The sequence below is a fragment of the Topomyia yanbarensis genome, chromosome 2 (genome assembly GCF_030247195.1).
Source record: "Topomyia yanbarensis strain Yona2022 chromosome 2, ASM3024719v1, whole genome shotgun sequence".
Lineage (NCBI taxonomy): Eukaryota > Metazoa > Arthropoda > Insecta > Diptera > Culicidae > Topomyia > Topomyia yanbarensis.
The window spans coordinates 241,050,973-241,073,269 of NC_080671.1; the positions used below are offsets into that span (position 1 = coordinate 241,050,973).

Below are 22,297 nucleotides of genomic sequence, written 5' to 3' on the forward strand. Positions count from 1 at the left end.
ACTTATATATTTCATTGGCAGAAGAATCGGTGAAATCAATTGTTTTACATGTAGAAATGTATGTTTTTCAGGAGAAAGTCATGTGGAAAGTTCAATAGTATGACAATGATCATTCAATGGATAAATATATTCACGTGGAATTTGTTTGAATTTAATTTGAAACACCACATGAAATGCTTTTTAATGGATTTTCATGAAAAATTCAAATCATTTCTTTTACTTTTTAACATGAGAACGCACATGAAATTGATGTTTAATTGCATATTGTTTTATCGTTTCGATTATTTTCAGTGTCCCTAATCTAGAAATGTTGCCACCTCTACTAAAATGTATTGTGTTGAACTGAGAATTGTCATTACGTACTGCAAAATTTACAGTGTACTAGTAACCTTTTTGCCATGGTGGCGCCAGTGTGGTGTCTTTTAAGAAATGCAGAAGTGAATCATATTATTATTTTATAATATTTGCATATAGCTACAACAAACGACAGTGTTTTCAAAGTGCCAATCCCACAAGCGCAATCGACCATAAGTGGGGATACACAACGCAGACCGGCGCCAAATGAACACCGAAACGATGGTGATGATATCGACCGATCCACATCCTCTACTGGTAGCAGACGATCGCTCCGTCGTCCACCAGGCAAAAAGCAACAACAAGACGAAGGCGATGAGTCGCACGATGAAATTTTGGCCTTATAATGGATCAACACACCAGCTACAATATCGCCACTATTAACATAAACACGATCACCAACACGACCAAGCTGAATGCACTCCGAACTTTCGTCCGAACGATGGATCGCGACATCCTTTTCCTACAGGAGGTTGAAAATGAACAGCTGTCCCTGCCAGGCTACAACATGATATGCAACGTTGACCACGCAAGGAGAGGAACGGCAATCGCCTTGAGAGAATACATACGATTTTCTCACGTCGAAAAAAGCCTAGATGGTCGTCTAACATCGGTTCGAATACACAACACCACACTCTGTAATGTATATGCACCGTCCGGTAAAGCACTGCGATCAGAAAGGGATAGATTTTTCAATAACACGATAGCCTACTACCTACGACACCCGACCGAGCACGTGATTCTAGCAGGATATTTCAACTGCGTCCTTCGGCAGTGTGACGCGACGGGAAACAACATGAGCCCTGCACTCAAAACGACCATCCAGCAAACGAATCTGTATGACGTATGGGTAAAGCTAAGCCCGCAAATAGCTGGCCACACATACATAACCCACAACTCAATGTCGATATTGGACCGCATCTGCGTCAGCTCGAGCCTCTGTGATCAGCTGAGAAACACACACACCCACGTCTGTTCTTTCACAAACCATAAGGCCGTCACGGCCCGAATTTGCCTCCCTCACCTCAGCAGAGAACCGGGACGAGGTTTCTGGTCCCTTCGCCCACATCTTTTGACTACAGAAAACGTTGACGAATTTCGGATCCGATGGCAGTTTTGGACTCGACAACGTCGAAATTTCCATTCATGGATGGATTGGTGGCTGATATAAGCGAAACCAAAAATTAAATCCTTTTTCCGATGGATGTCGAAATTTGCGCACGACGATTTTCACCGCGAACAGCAGAGGCTCTATGCGCAGCTGCGCTTAGCGTACGATGGTTATTATCGAGATCCTATAATGCTAACAACCATCAACTGCCTAAAGGCCGAAATGTTATCACATCAGCGAAAATTCACGCACATGTTTGTACGTAGCAACGAAACGTACATCGCCGGAGAACCGTTGTCAACATTCCAGCTAGGGGAGAGAAGAAGGAAACTCGGGAGCTCATAGGACATTGAACAACACATGCTTGGCTATTACAAGGAGTACGCGAGAGGAGCAACGAACGAAGCAAGGGATCACGATTTTGAGTGTAACAGAGTTGTACCCGATAATGATGCAACGAACGACAATACTATGAGCGAGCTTACGACTGCCGAAATACTCTCAGCAATTAAAACGAGCCCCCTGAGAAAATCACCAGGTTCGGACGGCCTTCCAAGGGAGTTTTATTTGCGAACCTTCGACGTCATCCATCGAGAACTCAATCCTCATTTTAAACGAGGCCATGTCGTCCAACGTCCCTGCCGGCTGCGTTGAAATCATCATAGTTTTGGTAAAAAAGAAAAACACCGACTGTACCGCTCGCTCATACAGACCAATTTCTGCAAGCGTGCCACTTTTGAAACAACTCGAGAATGTGTGCGGCAACGACCTGATCGTGGCATATGCTGACGACATCTCCGTTATTGCTTCGACGGTTGAGAAAATAAATAGAACCTACGATCTGTTTTCTCGTTTCTCTCTTGTCTCCGGCGCCAAACTCAATTTGGCAAAAACAACGTACATTGATGTAGGGTACATTGATGGAAATCATATGGATGTACCGTGGCTACAGACAGTAAATACGGTGAAAATTCTCGGCGTAGTGTTTGCTAATTCAATCCATTTGATGGTGAAGTTCAATTGGGATGCTGTGGTGGGAAAATTTTCTCAACTTCTGTGGATGCATTCAATGCGATCATTGACATTACTGCAGAAAATTACACTGCTGAACACGTTTGCCACATTCAGAATGTGGTACCTTGCTTCCATTCTACCGCCGTCTAGCGTCCATACAACCAAACTGACTGCATCTATGGGAAGTTTCTTGTGGCGTGGACTACCAGCTCGCGTGCCAATTCATCAACTAGCACGGGATCGAGAGCAAGGTGGCCTGAAGCATCTACCAATTTTCTAATGCAAATGGCTGCTAATAAACCGTCATCTCAAAGAGATTAACTCCATTCCTTTCTACAAATCCTTCATCCTACAAAATAATCCGGCAATCTTTCCACCAGCCGACTGCCCCTGTCTGAAACTGATTCGACAACAACTCCCCCAAATATCCCCTCAACTTCAACAAAATCCTTCCGCCGATCTCATACACCGCTTCTACACGGAAGGCACCGAAGAGCCCAGAGTAGAACGAGAAAATCCAAACTGGAACTGGCGACAAATCTGGTCTAACATACACCGAACGCGAGAACTTTCATCCAGCAAGAGAAGCTCACTTTTCCTTTTAGTTAACGGCAAAATAGAACACAGGCGATTAATGTACGTAATCCGTCGCGCGGACGGAGAGCAATGTTTACACTGAAATACCACGATTGAAACGCTCCAGCACAAGTTCAGCGAATGTACTCAAGTAGCAGAGGCGTGGACAGTGCTGCAACGAAAGGCTGCGATAGTTCTGCGCGGATGGAGACTACTGCAGTTTTCAGATCTGATACGACCCACACTTGACGGAATGTCAAGAAATACAAAAACGTATTTGCTAAAACTTTTTGTAAATTATGTAAATTTTATAGACAGATGTAGTGTAGTTGATATAAATGAACTAAAATTTTATTCCTTTTTTCCTTTTTTATTTCGACTATGTTAGTCACATTTTCTTTTTTTACATTTTAGCGACATTCAATTAGCTAGTGATTACTGGGTAGGGAAAGTTATGAAAATTGGAGCCATAGTACTCAAGTGAGAGCAAGGATGTGAAGTAAACAGATCGGAAAACTAGAAGTGGCAGGGTCATTAGAACAGGCTTAATATCGTGCGGGCTTAATCTTTGTCTTCTGTTAATGAGGGTCGAGCTTAGGCAGTATAACTACGAATCACCCGAGTTCACTAACATGTGTCCTGGTAATGATAGACATTTGTTTTGATTCGATTCTCCGAAGCAAAATTTTTTTGCACCCTATGGATAATCGACTCTGGCTGGATCTCATTTTCTGCCAAAGCACGGTATTCATTATTTTTTTCATTTTCAATACCGGTTCTTTGTTGACATGTCACATAACAAGCAAATCTGTTTTTCTATTGTCGCGACCGTTTTTTTTTGTAAAAATTTATTGTCCAGTCTCTTATTACTACTTATTTAGTTACATTGCAAATAAAATTTATATCCTTCTACTGTTTTTTGGTTCGTTGGTACACTGGTCATGTAGCATAACATCTGGGAGAACTCCTTTAGTATCAGCTGGCGTGTCCGTCTGGATTGGTGTTGGAGGACTGGGTAGATCCAATCCTCAGGTTGTAGTTGCATTAGCCGTCGATCAAACGCTACGAAGACGTTCGGTTGGTATACCCAAATGGTTTTGTTTTCGCTACATTGAAGGAGATGATGCTCGATGCTATCCGTTTGACCAGGACAAATACTGCAGTCGGCGTCGGCTCGTCTATTCATTTTGTAGAGTAGCTCGTTTGTAATTAGCTTGCGATGAACAACTGAATACCACGCAGATCGTTGATCCGAGTTTAGCAGTTTGGAGTGAATGTTTTTAAATACTTTCTTCCAGTCGCGTAGTGGATTTTCCCTCACTATTTTCGGTTCCTTCAGTTGTTTTAGGAAGCTGCTGTTTATTATACTGGAGCTTGGCGTTCTGGCGATTTCATCATTTAAAAAAAGCAGATTCTTTCACCACTGTTCGAATGTGTTCGTATTTTCGGGGTATGGCCAATAGATTTGGGGGGTTAGTGTTGTGTTCCAAGAAACTCCAAAGAAAAGGAAGATCTGAAGCGATTTGTATCATTCGATTTGTCAGCAAAGCCTTGGCTTTGATAGGCGGTGAATGTAGATTTAGACCTCCCCTGTCTTTGGGGAGTATCAGCGTTTCGAAAGCTATCCTGGTCCATCTTTTTCCATACCACAGAAAGGATCCAATTCTAGAGATAAACTTTCCACTATGCTTGTTGGGAAGGGGAATTACTGATGCTGTGTACCATAGCTTCGATGTTACGTAGGTGTTAATCAAAATGACTTTTTGTACGAGGTTCAGATTTCGGACGTTGTTCATCCACATACACGTTTGGAAACCTCGTAACACCGCAGCCCAATTGCAGTCAACTGTGTCGGAAAAATCTTCAGCAAAATGTACTCCGAGGATTTTCACTGTGTTTTGTATCTGCAACCACTCATTTTGTGGTGTCAAGTTTATCAATCCGATGCTTATGGCTTTAGTTTTCTGGGTGTTTAGTCTTGCCCCTGAAACAACCGCGAATGCTTCAAAGGTGTTTAGAACAACTCGTATCTGATTGTTGCTGTCGAGAAACATAGAAATGTCATCAGCGTAGGCGTTCAAAACAGCATGCGGAAATTCTCTGTGCAATTTATCAAGCAGTGGTTGCAAATAAATTACAAACAAAAGCATTGATAGTGGATCCCCTTGTCGTACCGATCTCTCTATTTTAATTTCATTCCCCAGTTTTCCATTTATAAGCGCCCTTGAAAAGCTGTTGTTCATACAGTACATTAGAAGGTTGACCAATTCAGGATTAAAATTCATTTTTTCCATGGTGCTTGCCAGGAAGTTGTATTCCACCCTATCAAAAGCATGGTCAAAATCAAAAGCAACAAGCAGTGCATTCCCACGCCTCGTTTTCAGCTCACAAATTCGGTCAAGTATTCGAACGGTGGCTTCAAATATGTTACGCTTTCCATTGGAGCACTTTTGATGTTTTGATAGCACCAAGGGGAGCAAGGGACATATTCTGTTTTTAATTATTCTAGCGAAAATTTTGTAGTCAACATTAAGGAGCGAAATCGGTCTAAAAGCTTTAACGCTGTTATCGCCCTTTTTCTTTCTAACAAGCACAAGCACGCCATCGAAGAATTCTTTGGGAGCATTGGAGGATATTGCTTCGTTGATGACAAAAGTAAACTCCCTCTCGATTACTTGCCATGCCTTTAGGTAAAACTCCTTTGGCAAGCCATCATTGCCGGGTGATTTCCGTGAGCTGCTCGATTTGATTGCCTGTAGAACCTCGCCTGAAGAAATTTCATTCATTAATCGCTGATTGTCTTCATTTTCGTTCGGGATGCGCTGTGTTGGGTTGAAGTCGTTGTTTTCGATCGGGTGCGTGGAAGAGTACAAGCTAGCAAAGTATTCTTGCACACTCTGATGTATCGCATTCGGCTCTCGTAATGTATCATCTCCATTCGGCAGTATATTAATCGAGGATTCGGTCCGTCGGCTCTTCTGGTTTGCTATGTGAATGATTGATGTGCTTTCTCCTGCTATGTATATTTCGTTCCAACACCGCGTGCTATGTGCATAGCTACGCTGTAAAGAGAGCATCCGTCCTTTAATGTGATTAATTGTTTGCAGTTGACGGGGATCGCCATAATAACGATCATAGGCTGAACGAAGTATGGCGTAGTACAATTCCATCGTATCATGGAACGATCGCCTTTTAATGGACGATTTCCATTTAAGGAAGGTGATCAGTTTAGGTTTCACGAATTGAATCCACCAGTCTATCCAAGTACGATGATTACGTCTATGTCTTGTCCAGTATCCCCATTTTACGTGTAGTTCCTCTATGACCGCTGGATCATCAACCAAGCTTGGATGCATACGCCATATTCCCCGACCAGGCGGATTTCCAAGTGTTGGAAGAACAGTGCGAATTATGTATGCTTTGTGGTCTGAAAAAGCCGTTGCAGCAAAATTTGCGGTTCGAATCCATTCTCGCATGTTCGGTGTGACAAGAATCCTATCAATCCTAGAGGCAGAGTCGGATCTGATAAAGGAGAATTCGACATGTTGGCGGTTTAGAAGCTCCCAGCTGTCGTCCACACCTGCGGCAGTCATGAATCGTTTCAGCATTGGACTATGCGCGTTTGAACCAGTAGCGTCTTTTTGGTTTACAACTGAATTGAAATCACCACCAATGATAACAGTGTCCGTAGCATTATAGAAGTAGTATGGTAAAACTGTGTTGTAGAAATTTTCCCTTGCGTTACGATTTTGAGTTCCCGAAGCTGCGTACACATTAATGAAAGTTACGCCATTGATACGTGCACTGATTAACCTTGAATCCATGCTTCTGTCAATATGGGAGAAGGTGAGAAAACTTCGTGCTGCAATCGCTGTTCCTCTTTTGTGCTCGTCTACGTTGTACTCTATGATGAAGCCTGGTATGTTGAGATGTGTCGTTGCCACTTCTTGCAGGAATATGATGTCAAGTTCAGCGGATCGGATGAAAGAATTTAGGGCATCGAGCTTTGTCCCATTTGTCACTGCGTTCATGTTGATTGTAGCAATCTTGTAGCTCCTCATATCAGCCATTTCTGTTGTGGAAAAATCTGTACGTTGACATGATTGACCAGTTGAGACGTATCACAGCAGGGATACCAGCATAGCAGCTTGTGGAGACGACAGTAGCAGCGAGAGCTGGGAAGGGTGAAATCATGCTGAGGATGGCAGTATCATAGATTGCTTCGGCAGGACATATACTGTCCAAAATGCTTACCGAGGAGACTGAAAGCGGTGCTGGCAGATCCGTTTGATTCAAAGTTTCACCGAAGTCGGTGAGCGCATGCAGAACCATTTTATTGGTGTACCGACGAGATGAATAGCTAATGGATGTAATAGCGACAACGGTGTATTGTATTTTGCATTTTTTGTTGATTTTCCGACGGGACGAGAAGTTTCTGGGCGAGGCAGTGGTGACGTAAGTTGGTTCACAGACAACTGGTGCTTCCATCATTTTTTTACTGTCGTGTCGACGAAATGTGTAGATTATGAATGGCACAGCCGTAGCGGAAAGAGCTGTGAATGGTGGAAACTTGCTGAGGGTGGCAGTATCATAGATTGCTTCAGCGGGACATATACTGTCCAAAATGCTTACCAGGGCCGCCAAAAGCGCAGCTTGTAGATTCAGTTTGTTGCTATGGTAGTGAGAGAAGTAGCTGGTTGAAATTTCTTCACGGGCAGCGGGCGCTTGAAGAAAGATGTTATTGCATCGATACGGTTTTCTGGATGCAGAGGCAGCAGCGAAATATGGCACGGTGTAAATTTTTTTTGTTCGTCTTCGGTGCAAATTGTTGTTGGATGCAGTAACGGCGGCGAGTACTTGGAACGGTGAAAATTTGCTGAGGATGGCAGTGTCGAAAAATGCCCTGACGGGACATATACACAGGGCAGCCAAAAACTCTGTTTGAAAATCCAGTTTGTTGCTGTGCTGGTGAGACGGGTAGCAGGTAGATTTATCATCACGGATAGTGAGTGTTTGCAGAGTTTGGTCGTTGGTGTGTATAACTGCAGTATCAGGAGATTCTATTGTGATGTTTTTCTTTCGACGACAGTGCAAGTATCGGCGACACGCAGTAGCAGCGACGGCAGCTGGGAATGGTCGAAATTCACTGAAGACGGTAGCATCATTTTTTGCTTCGGCGGGACACATACTGCCCATAAAACTTACCGAGGAAAATGACGATTTCTGCTGGTTTAGTTTTGTTGTGTTGTTTCGTAATTTTTGACTGCATAAAATTACATCGATGACGGGAACGTAGCTTGCAGATTTTTCCTTCTTGCAGAGACGAGACGAACTGTTGTATGTAGCAGTAGCGGTAGGATTTTGCGGTGGCATATTATTTGTGAGATTGTGTGCTTGGTAGCAGCCAAGTGCTACAGCAGCGGTGCAATCTGATAGTAGTAAAAATTGGCTGAGGGCGGCAGTATCAAATATTTCTACGGCTGAACATATACTGTTCAAGTTGCTTACCGGGGAATAAAAAACTAGTATATTTGTTTTGCTATTGTTTCGATGCTGGTTCAGGCTGGGTGGCCTACTCATTGTTTGTTTCGCGAAGTTGAACGAGTGAGATGTGGCTCTGGTCTCGTGTCTGACCGGGACGGTCTTTTTTCGTTGTTTTTTCTGTCATGTTCGAGAGGTGATGCCGATCTTTTTGTGTTTACTGTGATGGTTCTGTTTCTATCAATTGTCAAATCATTACTTTCGTCTGGGAAGCCAAAAAAAGGGCTTGTAAGGTTCACGGTATTAACTTCGCTGGTAGGTTGGGAGGCGCTGATTGTGTCTATTGGTGTCTGTCCTCTGCTCTCGGGTACGTTTTGGGATGATTCGATTATCATTGCGGTCTCGCTGCCAGCCAACGAGATGTTTGATCCATGGTGCGGTGTACCCTTTTTTAACCCAGTGCACAGTGGTCCAGATCGCTAATTTAGGAGGAATTTTTACTTTCTGACAAACCTGTATAATTTAGCCGTATCATGTCTTAGGATGAATTTGTGTACTTTAGAAGATGCTTCTTTTTATTGGAATAGTTATTAGGGTGGTTCTAATTTATCTAAAATACGAAAATAAACTTTTTACTGATGAAAGATAGAGCTCCACAGTCTTCCACAAAGTTGTAAAGTAACTTATTTTGAATAAATTTGTTGAACATATTAAAGCTCTATCTCTTTTAGTTTTTGTTATACAAGAAATTTAAAAAAAAAGATTAGGGTGTTCCTGAAAAAAACGTTCTTTTAGTATAACTTTCGTATCTTTTACTTTTTGTTAACACAACCTTTGAACAGCTTATTGAAAACTTCAAGCCGAGTATTTTTCTCCAAGACACCGAAGGTCTAACTTTTTTCTTTAAAAAGTTATGGACACTTTTCGTTAAAAAAAATAGCCTATTTCAAGGCTCAATATCGCTGATGCGGGCACCTAAAATTGAATTCTGTTTCCGCCACATGAAAGACCATACTTATTAGTATATTTGAGCAAAAATTGGCGAATACGATATTTTTTTAAAATTTGCAATTTAGATTTAAAGTTTGTAGTTTTGCAGGTTCAACGCATTAAAGCATTTACACACATATCGTTGTATTATGAAAAAAGCCACTTTCAAATATCATTCTCTCATCGCAGCAAGCTTTGCATAAGTGAAACGACTGTCAAAAAAGGTTTCTGATTTTATTCGTTTTAAATAAAACTAGTAAATATGGATATTAGTCGAAGAGAGTTGGCGAATTTGCTTATTGCTGGTAAAAAGACAGATGAACTGCTTAAGTTCATTACAAGTAGTAATCCAAATGTAAAATTGAGACTTGTTAGTGCTCGGAAGAAAATAAAAATCTTCATGTTGGAATTTAGAAGGTTGTGGATTCGGAGTAAGCGCACGCAAATTCGGTTTGAGCTGGAAAATTTTGTGTGGCTTGAAGGAAAGCTAAGATTCGAAGTCGAAGGTAAAGGTAAAGGCCGAAAGAGGAAACCATTTTCCGAAATATGTCGCAGAGCCAAAATAAAAAGATTAGGAAAGTTGCGCGATAAGTATTCCACGGAAGAACTTGGTTTAGCGTCAGCCGTCAACGCTAATTCTACTGGTTTCCGTTTAGTTGGCAGACAAATCGAACGATTGTCGAAAAGTCCCGTCAGATCTACCGTAGAGAATTTAGGATCTATGGCTGTCCCGATTGCAGAAGCGTTTACTGCGGAGGAGGCACTTAGATTTATTTGTGAAAATGATTTTTCTAAGGCGCAGTACCAAAACATACGCAGCTCAGTTATGCAGAAGGGTTTGGACATTTATCCCGCGTATAATAAAATAGTAGAAGAAAAGAAACTATGCTATCCGATCGGTATGTACTATTCTCAAAGATTCGTCCCTGAATCAACAATTTTTTTCAGGAATTTCTGTTCAGCCTTCTTGTGCGTATGTTCCCCTTCAAGCTCTTGTTAACCATACCGTGGAACGACTCATCTCGTTTCTGAATATTGGAGTTCTACCACTGCATCCTGAGGATAATACGTTTGTTATCTTTAAGTGGGGCTGCGATGGAAGCAGCAACCATTCCCGGTAGGCAACATTATTTTTCTTCTAAACTTTGACTGACAGTCTCTTTTCCACTTGAACATAGATACAAGCAAATGTGCGTTGACGAAGATGAAAATGGAGAACTATTCGAGTATAACGATTCGCATATATTTGCTCTATCTATAGTACCTTTACGTGTAGTTAGTCGCCGGAAAGATGAGTCAAGAGATTGCATTCTTTGGAATAATGATTTTCCATCTTCAGTATCCCTGTGCCGACCAGTAAAATTAATTTTCAAGAAGGAAAATCCTGAACTAACAAAGGATGAAGTTGCCGCGATGAACAAGCAAATCGATGAATTAGTCCCGACTATAGTAAATGTTAATATGCGCAAGATTCCGATTAGTTCAAGCTTCATATTTTCCATGGTTGATACGAAGGTAGTGAATGACGTAACAGGCACACCGTCTCAAGCGTGTTATATATGCAAACGCTCCGGAAAGCGATTGAATGATCCTTTACTGGAAGCCAGCGATCCACCGGATAGTTTATATGTTTTTTCACCTTTACATGCATTAATACGAGCAATGGAGTTACTATTGAATATTGCTTACCGTTTAGCTCTAGCAAAACCGCGTTGGCGCGTAGGCAAAAATACCAGCGAGCTTAAGGAACGACAAATAAAAATTCGACAAGCGTTACGTGACCGTTTAGGTCTTCGTATTAGCGAACCTTTGCCAGGTGGCGGAAATTCTAACGATGGTAACACAGCTCGAAAATTTTTCAGAAACCGAGATGTCGTTGCAGAAGAAACCGGGTTGGACGAAATGTTGCTAGAACGTATGTATGTGCTATTAACAATCATCAACAGCAAATTGGGAATTAACGCGGATGCTTACCGGAGTTACGCCGAAGATACACGATTGCTTTATGTACGCCTGTATGGTTGGTACGCTCTCTCACCAACCGTGCATAAACTCCTGGTCCATGGAGGAAGCATTATTCAACATAACATGCTGCCAGTAGGTATGTGCAGTGAAGAAGTTCAAGAAACCAGGAATAAAAGTATTCGCAGATTCCGAGAATTCCACGCACGCAAATTCGATCGACTCGTCAATCTTGATGACGTTTTCAAGAGACTTCTTGTTTCATCAGATCCTATAATTTCTCTTAAATGTAAACGTCGAATTCAACGAGCACCGCTGGATATACCTGAAAATGCAATGCATCTACTTTTGAATTAATTGGCATTGAATAAATTCTCCTTATATAAATCATAAATTATTGTCATAGCCAAATTATTTTTAATGAACACATTCTGTATTGTTGATATGTAAGCAAAACAGAAAAGGAAATACAAAGGCTTTAGGCAATTTCTTTTATGTCGCTATGCGATAAAATTTAAAACTTTGGTTAGTAAATTTAAAATTACATGCTTAAAAAAAATAATATTTTCCAATTTTTGCTCAAATATACTTAAAAGTATGTTCTTTTCTATGGTTCAATCCGAACTTACTTTTATTTGCCCCAATCAGAGATAATGACATTTGAAAAAGGGCTATTTATGAGCGAAAAGTTTCCATAACTTTTGAAAGTATAAAGTTAGACTTTCAGAGTTATGAAAAAACGTGGATTGAAGTTTTCTAAAAGCTGTTCAAAGGTTGTTTTAACAAAATATAAAATTTCTTTCGAACATTAACAAGTCTCAATTTTACATTTGGATTACTACTTGTAATGAACTTAAGCAGTTCATCTGTCTTTTTACCAGCAATAAGCAAATTCGCCAACTCTCTTCGACTAATATCCATATTTACTAGTTTTATTTAAAACGAATAAAATCAGAAACCTTTTTTGACAGTCGTTTCACTTATGCAAAGCTTGCTGCGATGAGAGAATGATATTTGAAAGTGGCTTTTTTCATACTACAACGATATGTGTGTAAATGCTTTAATGCGTTGAACCTGCAAAACTACAAACTTTAAATCTAAATTGCAAATTTTAAAAAAATATCGTATTCGCCAATTTTTGCTCAAATATACTAATAAGTATGGTCTTTCATGTGGCGGAAACAGAATTCAATTTTAGGTGCCCGCATCAGCGATATTGAGCCTTGAAATAGGCTATTTTTTTAACGAAAAGTGTCCATAACTTTTTAAAGAAAAAAGTTAGACCTTCGGTGTCTTGGAGAAAAATACTCGGCTTGAAGTTTTCAATAAGCTGTTCAAAGGTTGTGTTAACAAAAAGTAAAAGATACGAAAGTTATACTAAAAAACGTTTTTTTCAGGAACACCCTAATCTTTTTTTTTAAATTTCTTGTATAACAAAAACTAAAAGAGATAGAGCTTTAATATGTTCAACAAATTTATTCAAAATAAGTTACTTTACAACTTTGTGGAAGACTGTGGAGCTCTATCTTTCATCAGTAAAAAGTTTATTTTCGTATTTTAGATAAATTAGAACCACCCTAATAACTATTCCAATAAAAAGAAGCATCTTCTAAAGTACACAAATTCATCCTAAGACATGATACGGCTAAATTATACAGGTTTGTCAGAAAGTAAAAATTCCTCCTAAATTAGCGATCTGGACCACTGTGCAGTGGAGCTAGCGTTATTTGGCTGACGAAAGGTCTGTTGTGAAATTGAGCGATTGTCACCGTTTTTCACTATTTCGGCTAGGGTTAAACGACCGCTGACGCTCGGCTTCGAGGATTTTGCGTACTCAGAGCACTTCTGAGCATAATGAACTCGTCGGTTGCAATGTTTGCATGTGGCGACTTGGCCTTTGTAGGTAACGAGGGTCATAGTCGTATCCACCATCACGTACGACGGTATTGGTTTCGTGAGTTTTATGCGCATAATTCTCACTCCATTTGGGATACCAGGAAAGAAATCTTTGAAATCGGATTGAGATGATTTCACCATAGTCACGCATCCGGTATGCTAGCTGTCTGTTACTTGTGCTCGGGCGGAGATCATGTACCCTAACCTCAACAGATCTATCTTCCATTGAGAGTGGGATGCTGTAGGATTTCCCGTCGTGTTCTACCTGGTGTTTCAGGTTATGTTCTTGTACTATGTCCTGCGCTGTTTGAGCCGAGTCGGTTCCCACGAAGACACGTCCATTGCTGACTTGCAAGTGCTGTAGCTGAGTCGCTTCGATTGCGAGATTTTTTGTAATGAATTCTGCGATTGCAGGAAAGTTTAGCTTGGTTGGTACAACTTTAAAGTTGATGACAAATGTTTTGTCAACCGATGATGCCATCCTGGCAGTTGCTGGTTCCGAGTATCGGAATATCACTTGTTATGGTATGACGGACTAAGTCCGGGAATTTCGTAAAAAAAAATCTGCAGATATTGTTGTCGTGAATACACGTGTGCTCACAACAACAGTTTGCTGTCAACTGTCCGTTCGCAAACGAGCGTACATGTCACAGTTCAGTAAATATACAGCCGCTTGACAAACCAGTTTTGTTTTAAAACATGTACAAATTTTATGGCATGTCACGGGGAAAATGTGTCGTGTACACGCGCTTGTGTTACATGTCGCAAGAATCCGCAACTTGTACATGTCACGAGCAAACATGCGACCAGTCACCAGATGACTGGTCATAACCATGACATTTGCCAGCTATAGTTATCAATAGTTCTAGACATTTTAAACGCACATTGGGAAGTAAATGTGCCAAATCGAAAAATTTTCAACTTTTCACAGATAAATATTGTTTGTTATTGCGAGTTACAAGGAGTTGAAAATCAATAGTTTTGGACATTTTAAACGCACTCTTAAATTTTAAAATGTCTAAAACTATTGATTTTCAACTCCTCGTAACACGCAATAACAAACAATATTTATCTGTGAAAACTTGAACAATTTTCGATTTGAACGCATTCCCGATCAGAAACACATAACAAAAAGATTTCAAAACAATATCTTGCGTTGTTACTTGTTATAATTTTCGGTTATTCTAACTACTAACGAGACCAAATTTATAACACAATATGTTACGAAAATTGTATCACAGATAACAGACGTTTGGGCTAGAACAAAATTTCTTCAAAAACCTGTGTAAACTTTCAAATTGATAAACGTTGGAAATCCGTGTTTCACTATTGCCATCTGCGCAACTGTTTGCTACACGTGTTTGACAGCTGCACTCTAACTGCCTTCTATCGATCACTGCGCCATCTACAAACGTTTGCCAAACGTGTTTCAGACGTCTGATTTATTCGGAATTTCAGTAGCGGGTATTTACACACGATTCAAATCGAGCCTAAACGTCTGTTATCTGTGATTGTATTCTGTTATAATCTTGTTATTTCATTCTGATCGGGTTTACTTCCCAATGTGCGTTTCAAATGTCTAAAACTATTTAAATCCAACTCCTCGTAACTCGCAATAACAAACAATATTTATCTGCAAAAACTGGAAAAGTTTTCGATTTTGATGCATTTACTTTCCAGTATGCGTTTAAAATGTCTAAAACTATTGATTTTCATCTCTTCGTAACTTACAATAACAAACAATATTTATCAGTGAAAAGTTGATTTTTTTTTCGATTTTGACGCATTTACTTCCCAGTGTGCGTTTAAAATCTCTAAAACTATTGATTTTCAATGCCTCGTAATGCGCAATAACAAACAATATTCATTGGCGAAAAGTTGAAAAAATTTCGATTTTGACGCATTTACTTCCCAATGTGCGTTTAAAATGTCTAAAACTATTGATGGTCAACTCCTCATAACTCGCAATATTTATACCGTATTTATCTGTGAAAAGTTGAAAAATTTTCGATTTGACGCATTTACTTCCCAATGTGCGTTTAAAATGTCTAAAACTATTGATTTTCAACTCCTCGTAACTCGCAATAACAAACAATATTTATCTGTAAAAAATTGAAAATTTTTCGATTTGGCGCATTTACTTCCCAGTGTGCGTTTAAAATCTCTAAAACTATTGATTTTCAACTCCTTCATAAATTACGTAACGCAAAAATTGCCCAAAATTGACTCCCCCTCCCCCATGTAACAAATTGTCACAAATTTCTTTATCCCCCCCTCCCCTATTACGTAACAAATTCCCTGAATTTTTTTTCTTCGGTGAAAACATGTTACGTAACGATCTAGCTTACTCCCCCTCCCCCCTTTGTCACAATATGTAACAACTTGTCGAACCCCCTCCCCCCCCCCCCAAAAACGTGACGTAATTAATGAATGGTCCCTAACTCGCAATAACAAACAACATTTAGGGGCTAGTTGGCGGTGTTCTCAGTTTTCAATTTTTATCGCTTTGATGTAGGTAAATCTTGCAATATAGAACACGTGGCATGAAAGAGCAGACTATTGGCAACATCTCTGATTTTTTTAAAGTGTTTGATGCATTGTCTCCATTTTTAGAGACAAAAATATGTGACGCAGAAAACCCGCAAACTGACCCCGGCCCCGTGGTAAGTTGGCGGTATGTGAGTATACGCCAAAAACTAAGCAACCAAATGGAGATTCAGGGTCCTTTTGAAAGGTGCTGAATGTCTTTTCGAGAAAACTGTATCACAGATAACAGACGTTTAGGCTCGCTTTGAATCGTGTGTAAATACCCGCTACTGAAATTCCGAATAAATCAGACGTCTGAAACACGTTTGGCAAACGTTTGTAGATGGCGCAGTGATCGATAGAATGCAGTTAGAGTGCAGATGTCAAACACGTGTAGCAAACAGTTGCGCAGATGACAATAGTGAAACACGGATTTCCAACGTTTATCAATTTGAAAGTTTACACAGATTTTTGAAGAAATTTTGTTCTAGCCCAAACGTCTGTTATCTGTGACTGTATATTAACCGACATTTGCTATTATATTTCAGTTTCAATAGCCCGGCATTTTGACTTTGACGCGTACTCCTTATTCAAAAGCAAATTTTCAAAATTCTTCATGCAATTAGCCAGAATAAATGTCTCCTACATTGGCGAGATACTCAAGAAAAAGGATAGATGTAATATCTACACGGAAACGAAAAACTACCTAAAATTGAGTTCCTTTGACTCAATCTCGTGGTATCGTGGGGGAACTTAAAATTAGGTAAACCGTGTTGAAGGTAGTTTCCATTTAACCACGGCAAAAATTACAACTCATTGATAGGTTTTTTATACTCAAATTTAAGTTGAATTTACCTAATTTTGAGTTCACCCCAAACAACTCAAAAGTACCTTCCTCCACGGAAGACCTCGACTGAGTCGAATCTCTCTTTTTGTTTTTGGCAACACTAATAAGTGCGAAAGCGACGCACAACTCAAAAGTAAGTTAAAAGAACTTTTCTGCAGGTTGTTTTATTTAACCGTGTATACGGATACTGAAAGCTCTATAAACATTATAAAATAAACATTCGGAAAAAAATTGAAAATCACCCTAAATAACGCAAAGTATTTAAAATTTAGAAAATTTACTTGGTATGCTCGAAAACACAATATCACTTACAACTTCCACCAAACAAATCGTTTTGCAACAAAACCACATTGGATAACGAGTTTCACATAACTTGAGGTACACAAGAAGAGGCAGCGTTATACGTCTAATATAAACAGGGAAAAAGGGATTCCGCCAACTTACCCCAAACGCCAACTAGCCCCGGGCTCCTCTATTTGTGAAAAGTTGAAAAATTTTCGATTTTGACGCATTTACTTCCCAATGTTCGTTTGAAATGTCTAAAACTGTTGTTTTTCAACTCTGCGTATCTGGCAATATCAAAGAAGATTGATCTGTGAAAAGTTGTAAGAAATACAATCATCTCATTTTCTATATTTCCAATTTTCCGTCAAAGCACGGTATTCAATATTTTACCCATTTCCAATACCGGTTCTTTGTCGACATGTCACATAACAAGCAAACCTGTTTTTCTATTATCGCGACCGTTCGCAAACGAACGTACATGTCACAGTTCAGTAAATGTACAGCCGCTTGACAAACCAGTTTTGTTTTGTGTACAAAGTTTATGACATGTCACGGAGAAAATGTATCGCGTCACGCGCTTGTGTTACATGTCGCAAGAATCGTACCAAGGTTCTGCATCATGCAGGTGTAGCTCGATTCGGATCAGGGTGGTGTGCGTGTTAGAGAGAGATGGAATAAAAAGCGCCTCGCGTCTTTGATGTCGAATCGAATGATAACATTTAAATTCGCATAATTTTGGTTTTTTGGTTAAACCTGGGATGGTTCGTTTGATCCCGAAGGGAATCATTTTGATATTTTTAAATTATTCGAAGGCCATTCTTTGATCCCTCTCCAACGTTTCTTTTCCAATGTACGAAGCGGTTTGAGGCAAAACGGGACGAATATACAAATATTTTGTCCGGAATGTCTGTGAGTAGGAGAAACGATGACGTGATAAGCGGTATTGTATGTGTGAATGTATGAGTGTGGAATTATAGAGTGAATGTATGTACGTGTGAGTGGTTAGATAAAATTGTTTTGGGGTTAATTCGAAGTGCTTCTCGGTATGTGAATGATCGAGTAGGCCAGTGATTGAGGATGAATGAATGAGATAATTGTATGAATGTATTTGGATTGAAACTCCAACACAGGTGTGTAGTACTGGTATCGTTAGGACACGAATGACATTTCGGGACAGTCAATTAAAAAGTAGAACAATATAATGCCGACAACCTTTCTTCTGCCAGTTAAAACATTAAAAATTGTCAATGTCACTTGCAGAATTTTGGTAATATCGAGTTGTTTTCAATTCTGTTTTCAGATTGGATTTAGGATTCAACCCATAGCCGAGTAGTGACAATGGTTCAGCCTCTCGCTTCGCGTATGCTGTCAGTATTATCAGACCAAACTTGAGCAAACATTTCACCGATGAGGACACACGGTCGATTTTTTGTGATGAATAAATTGCGGAAGAAATAATTAGGTGTAGTTAGTTTTCTCTTTGTATATTTATTTATTTATTCGTTTCGTTTATTATTATTGTATCGTGTTAGGTTAGAAAAAATTGTTACCAATTTTTTTCCACCCGGTGTGGGCGAGATTGTAACCCGCAAGGGTAACAATTTAGCACAGGTTGGAAACATACCTATTCGTGTGTACTCTCTCCGTAGAGCGTATTGTTTATGTAAATTATGCTCACCACTGTTCCATATAATCGTTCACTTTTTACGTAAAATTTTGTTTATATTTTTGTTTGTGAACGATTTTGTTAGTTCAGATAGGTGTAGTAATTTTTGTTTAACATGTGTAAATAAATAGCATAGGGTTTAGTTAGACCACCACTCTCCTCTTGCTGTGCTGGCTATGCTTCACATAGCGATGACAGCTATGTGGCGGTGCATTTTTTGGTCGAGTGCGGGAGGCGGCCATCGTGAAACGAAGAGAAAGGGACGGACCACGACAATGAAAAGACGTCCAGAAAATCGTTGTTTTTTGGGACAGTTTCCCGCCACCGTAACCAACATTCAGTGCGCGTGTGCGATGGTAGATTTCCGTCGAAAGTACCGGGACCGTGGTCCGGGTGCTCAGTGTTTTGTGGTGTTGGGTCGCCGGATATCGGACGCTAATCGCCAAAGAGCCGTTCGCATCCTCGACTAAATAAAACGGACCCAAGTGACACCAGTACCGTTCTCACTGTGGAGGATCAGTCGAACGAGCCTAGCTCTCCTCCTCAGTTAGTCGCAATGTATAATGAAGCAGGGTGGACAAAGGTTGACAACGGTTGAGGTAGGTCACTGCGGTGTCTACCTGAACCATTCACGAGGAGTAATTGGGCCCGGCGAAAGTTCGCCAACGTCGCTAGGGAGGTTCCAACAAAGGAGCCAAGCCACCCCCTAACTAAAAGACAAGGACCGCTGCCGGAGCAGCCAATGGAGATACGACCGAAGGAGAACATGTTGGTGTTGACCCGGCCGGCCGGAAGATACCGCTCATCGCCAGCAGCAGCCGATTATCAGCGTGTAGAGCAATAAAGGGAGACTGGCGAATGACCTAAAACGGTTAAAGTCACAAATAAACAAAAAAAAACAGTAAAGAGAGAGTGGACGTACCGAATAAAAGTCGGTAAATCTATTAGTTTATTTGTTTGTTGTGTTACGAAAATACGAAATTCTGTATAGGCGCCTAGGTCGCCCTGAAAAGAAGGGTCAACCGGGCAAACAAGAAACCGAGTAGTGGGGAAACCGCTATTTACAGTCTATCCCATTTGAATTCCACAGGATCAATATTTTCAATATACCTCTACACCATCAATATAATGATCAATATTTGGTTTCTATTCGTGTAGCTTCCGCTTTACGGACCACCATGCATTTTCAAACAAATTTACTCAATTTTGAGTTAATACCTACTCAATATCGTTAAAAGTATAGCAACCCTGATGGATGTTGATTCAATGGTACTTGTTCAAGTTAATATAACATTTTGTAGAAGACGTCGGCAAGAGTTCTGAAATTTATCCTCATTTATAAAAACTGCTTCGATCTATGTTTAATGTTATCATGTCTGAATTAGGCTCGAAAAGAAAGATATCCCTAAAACAACAAGATGCCAAAAAATAATCGAATAATATTTTTTCAGATCCGTATTTTGTGCAACAATCGACTTATTCACATGATAGCACTGCAAACAACGACACGCTAATGGATCTACTCAGTGATCGGCCTACACATAGTTCATTTGAAGTTTTAGAAACCGTTTACAGCGATGAACATTCATTGGAACAAGCAACTAGTACTCCTGAAGCGATGCATTGTAGTGGATTGGCTACCGAAAAGATCAGCGAATTCAGTGGCTTGGTTAGCTATTTTAGTTCACAGCGAAATGAGTTGAACGATTGAAAAAAAATTGCGTGAACATCATTTCATACACTACTCATATATTTCCGTTTTTGTTTCTTGGTATGCAACCGGCACACCTCATCCGAAAATTTGTGTGGCAGAGTAATCCTGGAAGTGAAAGATGAATAAATAAATCCTTGTTTCACATAGTACTTACCATGAAATTATTTTGGTTCAGCATCTGGAAAATATTTTTGCACCGCGACCTAAAAATAACAATAGTTATCCCCATAGATGTATTAGCAAAGCGAATGATACCAGAAGAGAAGGCTGGATCGGTTATTTGTGATGGCTTTGTGCCGGTTGGCGTGTGTTCCATAAGGATTGCACCGGTCCACTATGGGTCACAAGGGCGATTTTTCGGTACAAAAATCAATAACTCCCAAACCGTTCATTTTAGAGAAATTATGTCTGAGAGAATATTTTTGGGGATTAAATTCGCTTTCTTTTGAAGTAAAATGTAGCTATGGTTGTCCTCTCAAACATTCTTTTCGAAAAATTATTTTTCGAACAAAATGGTATAGCAAGGTACTTACTTCAGCAAAGTTGTAGAAAAATGTTTTTCAGTTAACATTTTCAAATGAATCAAAGTTATAGCACTATCGGTTTTCATGTTATAATTATTTTTATTCTTTAACTTAGGGTGTTTCTGAAAAAGTCAGTTTTTTAACTATAACTTTTTAAATAGTTAGTCTATCTTCATACTCTCTATGAAGCAATTTTAGTACTTTTCATTGCGCATATTTCTGCTGAAGAATGTGAATCGATATCATTTTTCGTTATCGAGTTACGATCATTTTTTTAAATAAAAATAGTTTTCAATGACCTCTAACTCAGAAGGTTGCAAAAAATAGCAGCTAAATTTGTACTCTTTTGAAAGTGCATCAAAAATACTATAAAATATTTCAAAATCAAAATCAGCATTTTTGCCCTTCGATGTCAAATATAAACAACAACACCACGAGTCGTGACAGTTTAATTGGTATCAATCTCATTCATGAATCGAATCGCAGTAGCCGACGACTGCTTTGATCAACGCGTGTAGTGCTTCGTATTATTAGTGCTGTTAAAATGGATAAAATAAAATTGTTCGATCTCTAGAAAGTGGCCAAAGGTGAAAATAAAAATAAAATAAAAGTTGTGTTTGAAGAAATAATGAGATAATTTGATGTGGGAAAAAATGAAAAAAATAAGTTCACTCAGAATGCAAAAGCTGTAACAATTAAAATATGTAAAAGGTTTGATCAATTTTGGAAAGAGTAATCGAATGCTCGATAAAAATTCGAAATATTTTGAGAAGCCGTTAACAGTTCCTACAAAACATTCAAACTGCACTTCCTCCCAAACCAGCATTCACAGAAATTCGTCGCTTACTTAGAACAGAATAAAGGGCAATCCTTAATTCATTTGCTTTTTAAGGCAAAATGCGCTACATTTTATATTATGTCAACACTTCCATTACCAACAAGTTTCATGAGCGAACAAGGAGCTGAGGCTCGAAACAAATACTACCGGAACGATCGACTGAGTCACGGTAGAAATTGTTCAAGAGTCGCGAACATGAAAGATGTTTTCTTTAGAGCAATGGACTCGTCTGATCCGGTTCTTGCAGCTAGAAGATCCCGATACAGTAAACGCACTGAAATAAGTTCAATAGTAAATGAGTTAGCACTTTGGGAAAAGAAACACGATTCCAGATAACTATAGCGAGGACGATGCAGATGATGTTGATGATTGTGATTATAAGGACGCGTTTACGTAAAGCATGCATAAAATGCACGTATTGAGTTTTCGTGGAAATTGACCATTTTTGAACCGGGTTTTTAATGGAATCGTTAGCAGGATATATTTAAATAAGATTTATATAACATTTCTAAA

The 22,297-nt window shown here is 39.6% G+C and overlaps 1 protein-coding gene across 2 annotated transcripts in view; it reads left to right on the forward strand.

The window, feature by feature from the left end:
• LOC131682989 (remodeling and spacing factor 1) overlaps nucleotides 1–20,571 on the forward strand; it is a 292,389-nt gene extending 271,818 nt beyond the window's left edge. Inside the window, exon 6 of one of the 2 annotated variants that reach the window (XM_058964814.1) lies at nucleotides 18,343–18,455. In XM_058964814.1, the coding sequence (XP_058820797.1) occupies nucleotides 18,343–18,353 (11 nt within the window). In that variant the 3' untranslated portion in view covers nucleotides 18,354–18,455. Of the gene's footprint in view, nucleotides 1–18,342; nucleotides 18,456–20,159 lie in introns of those variants that run through there. The other variant, XM_058964813.1, reaches the window with a different exon arrangement.
• Nucleotides 20,572–22,297: the final 1,726 nt, after the last annotated feature.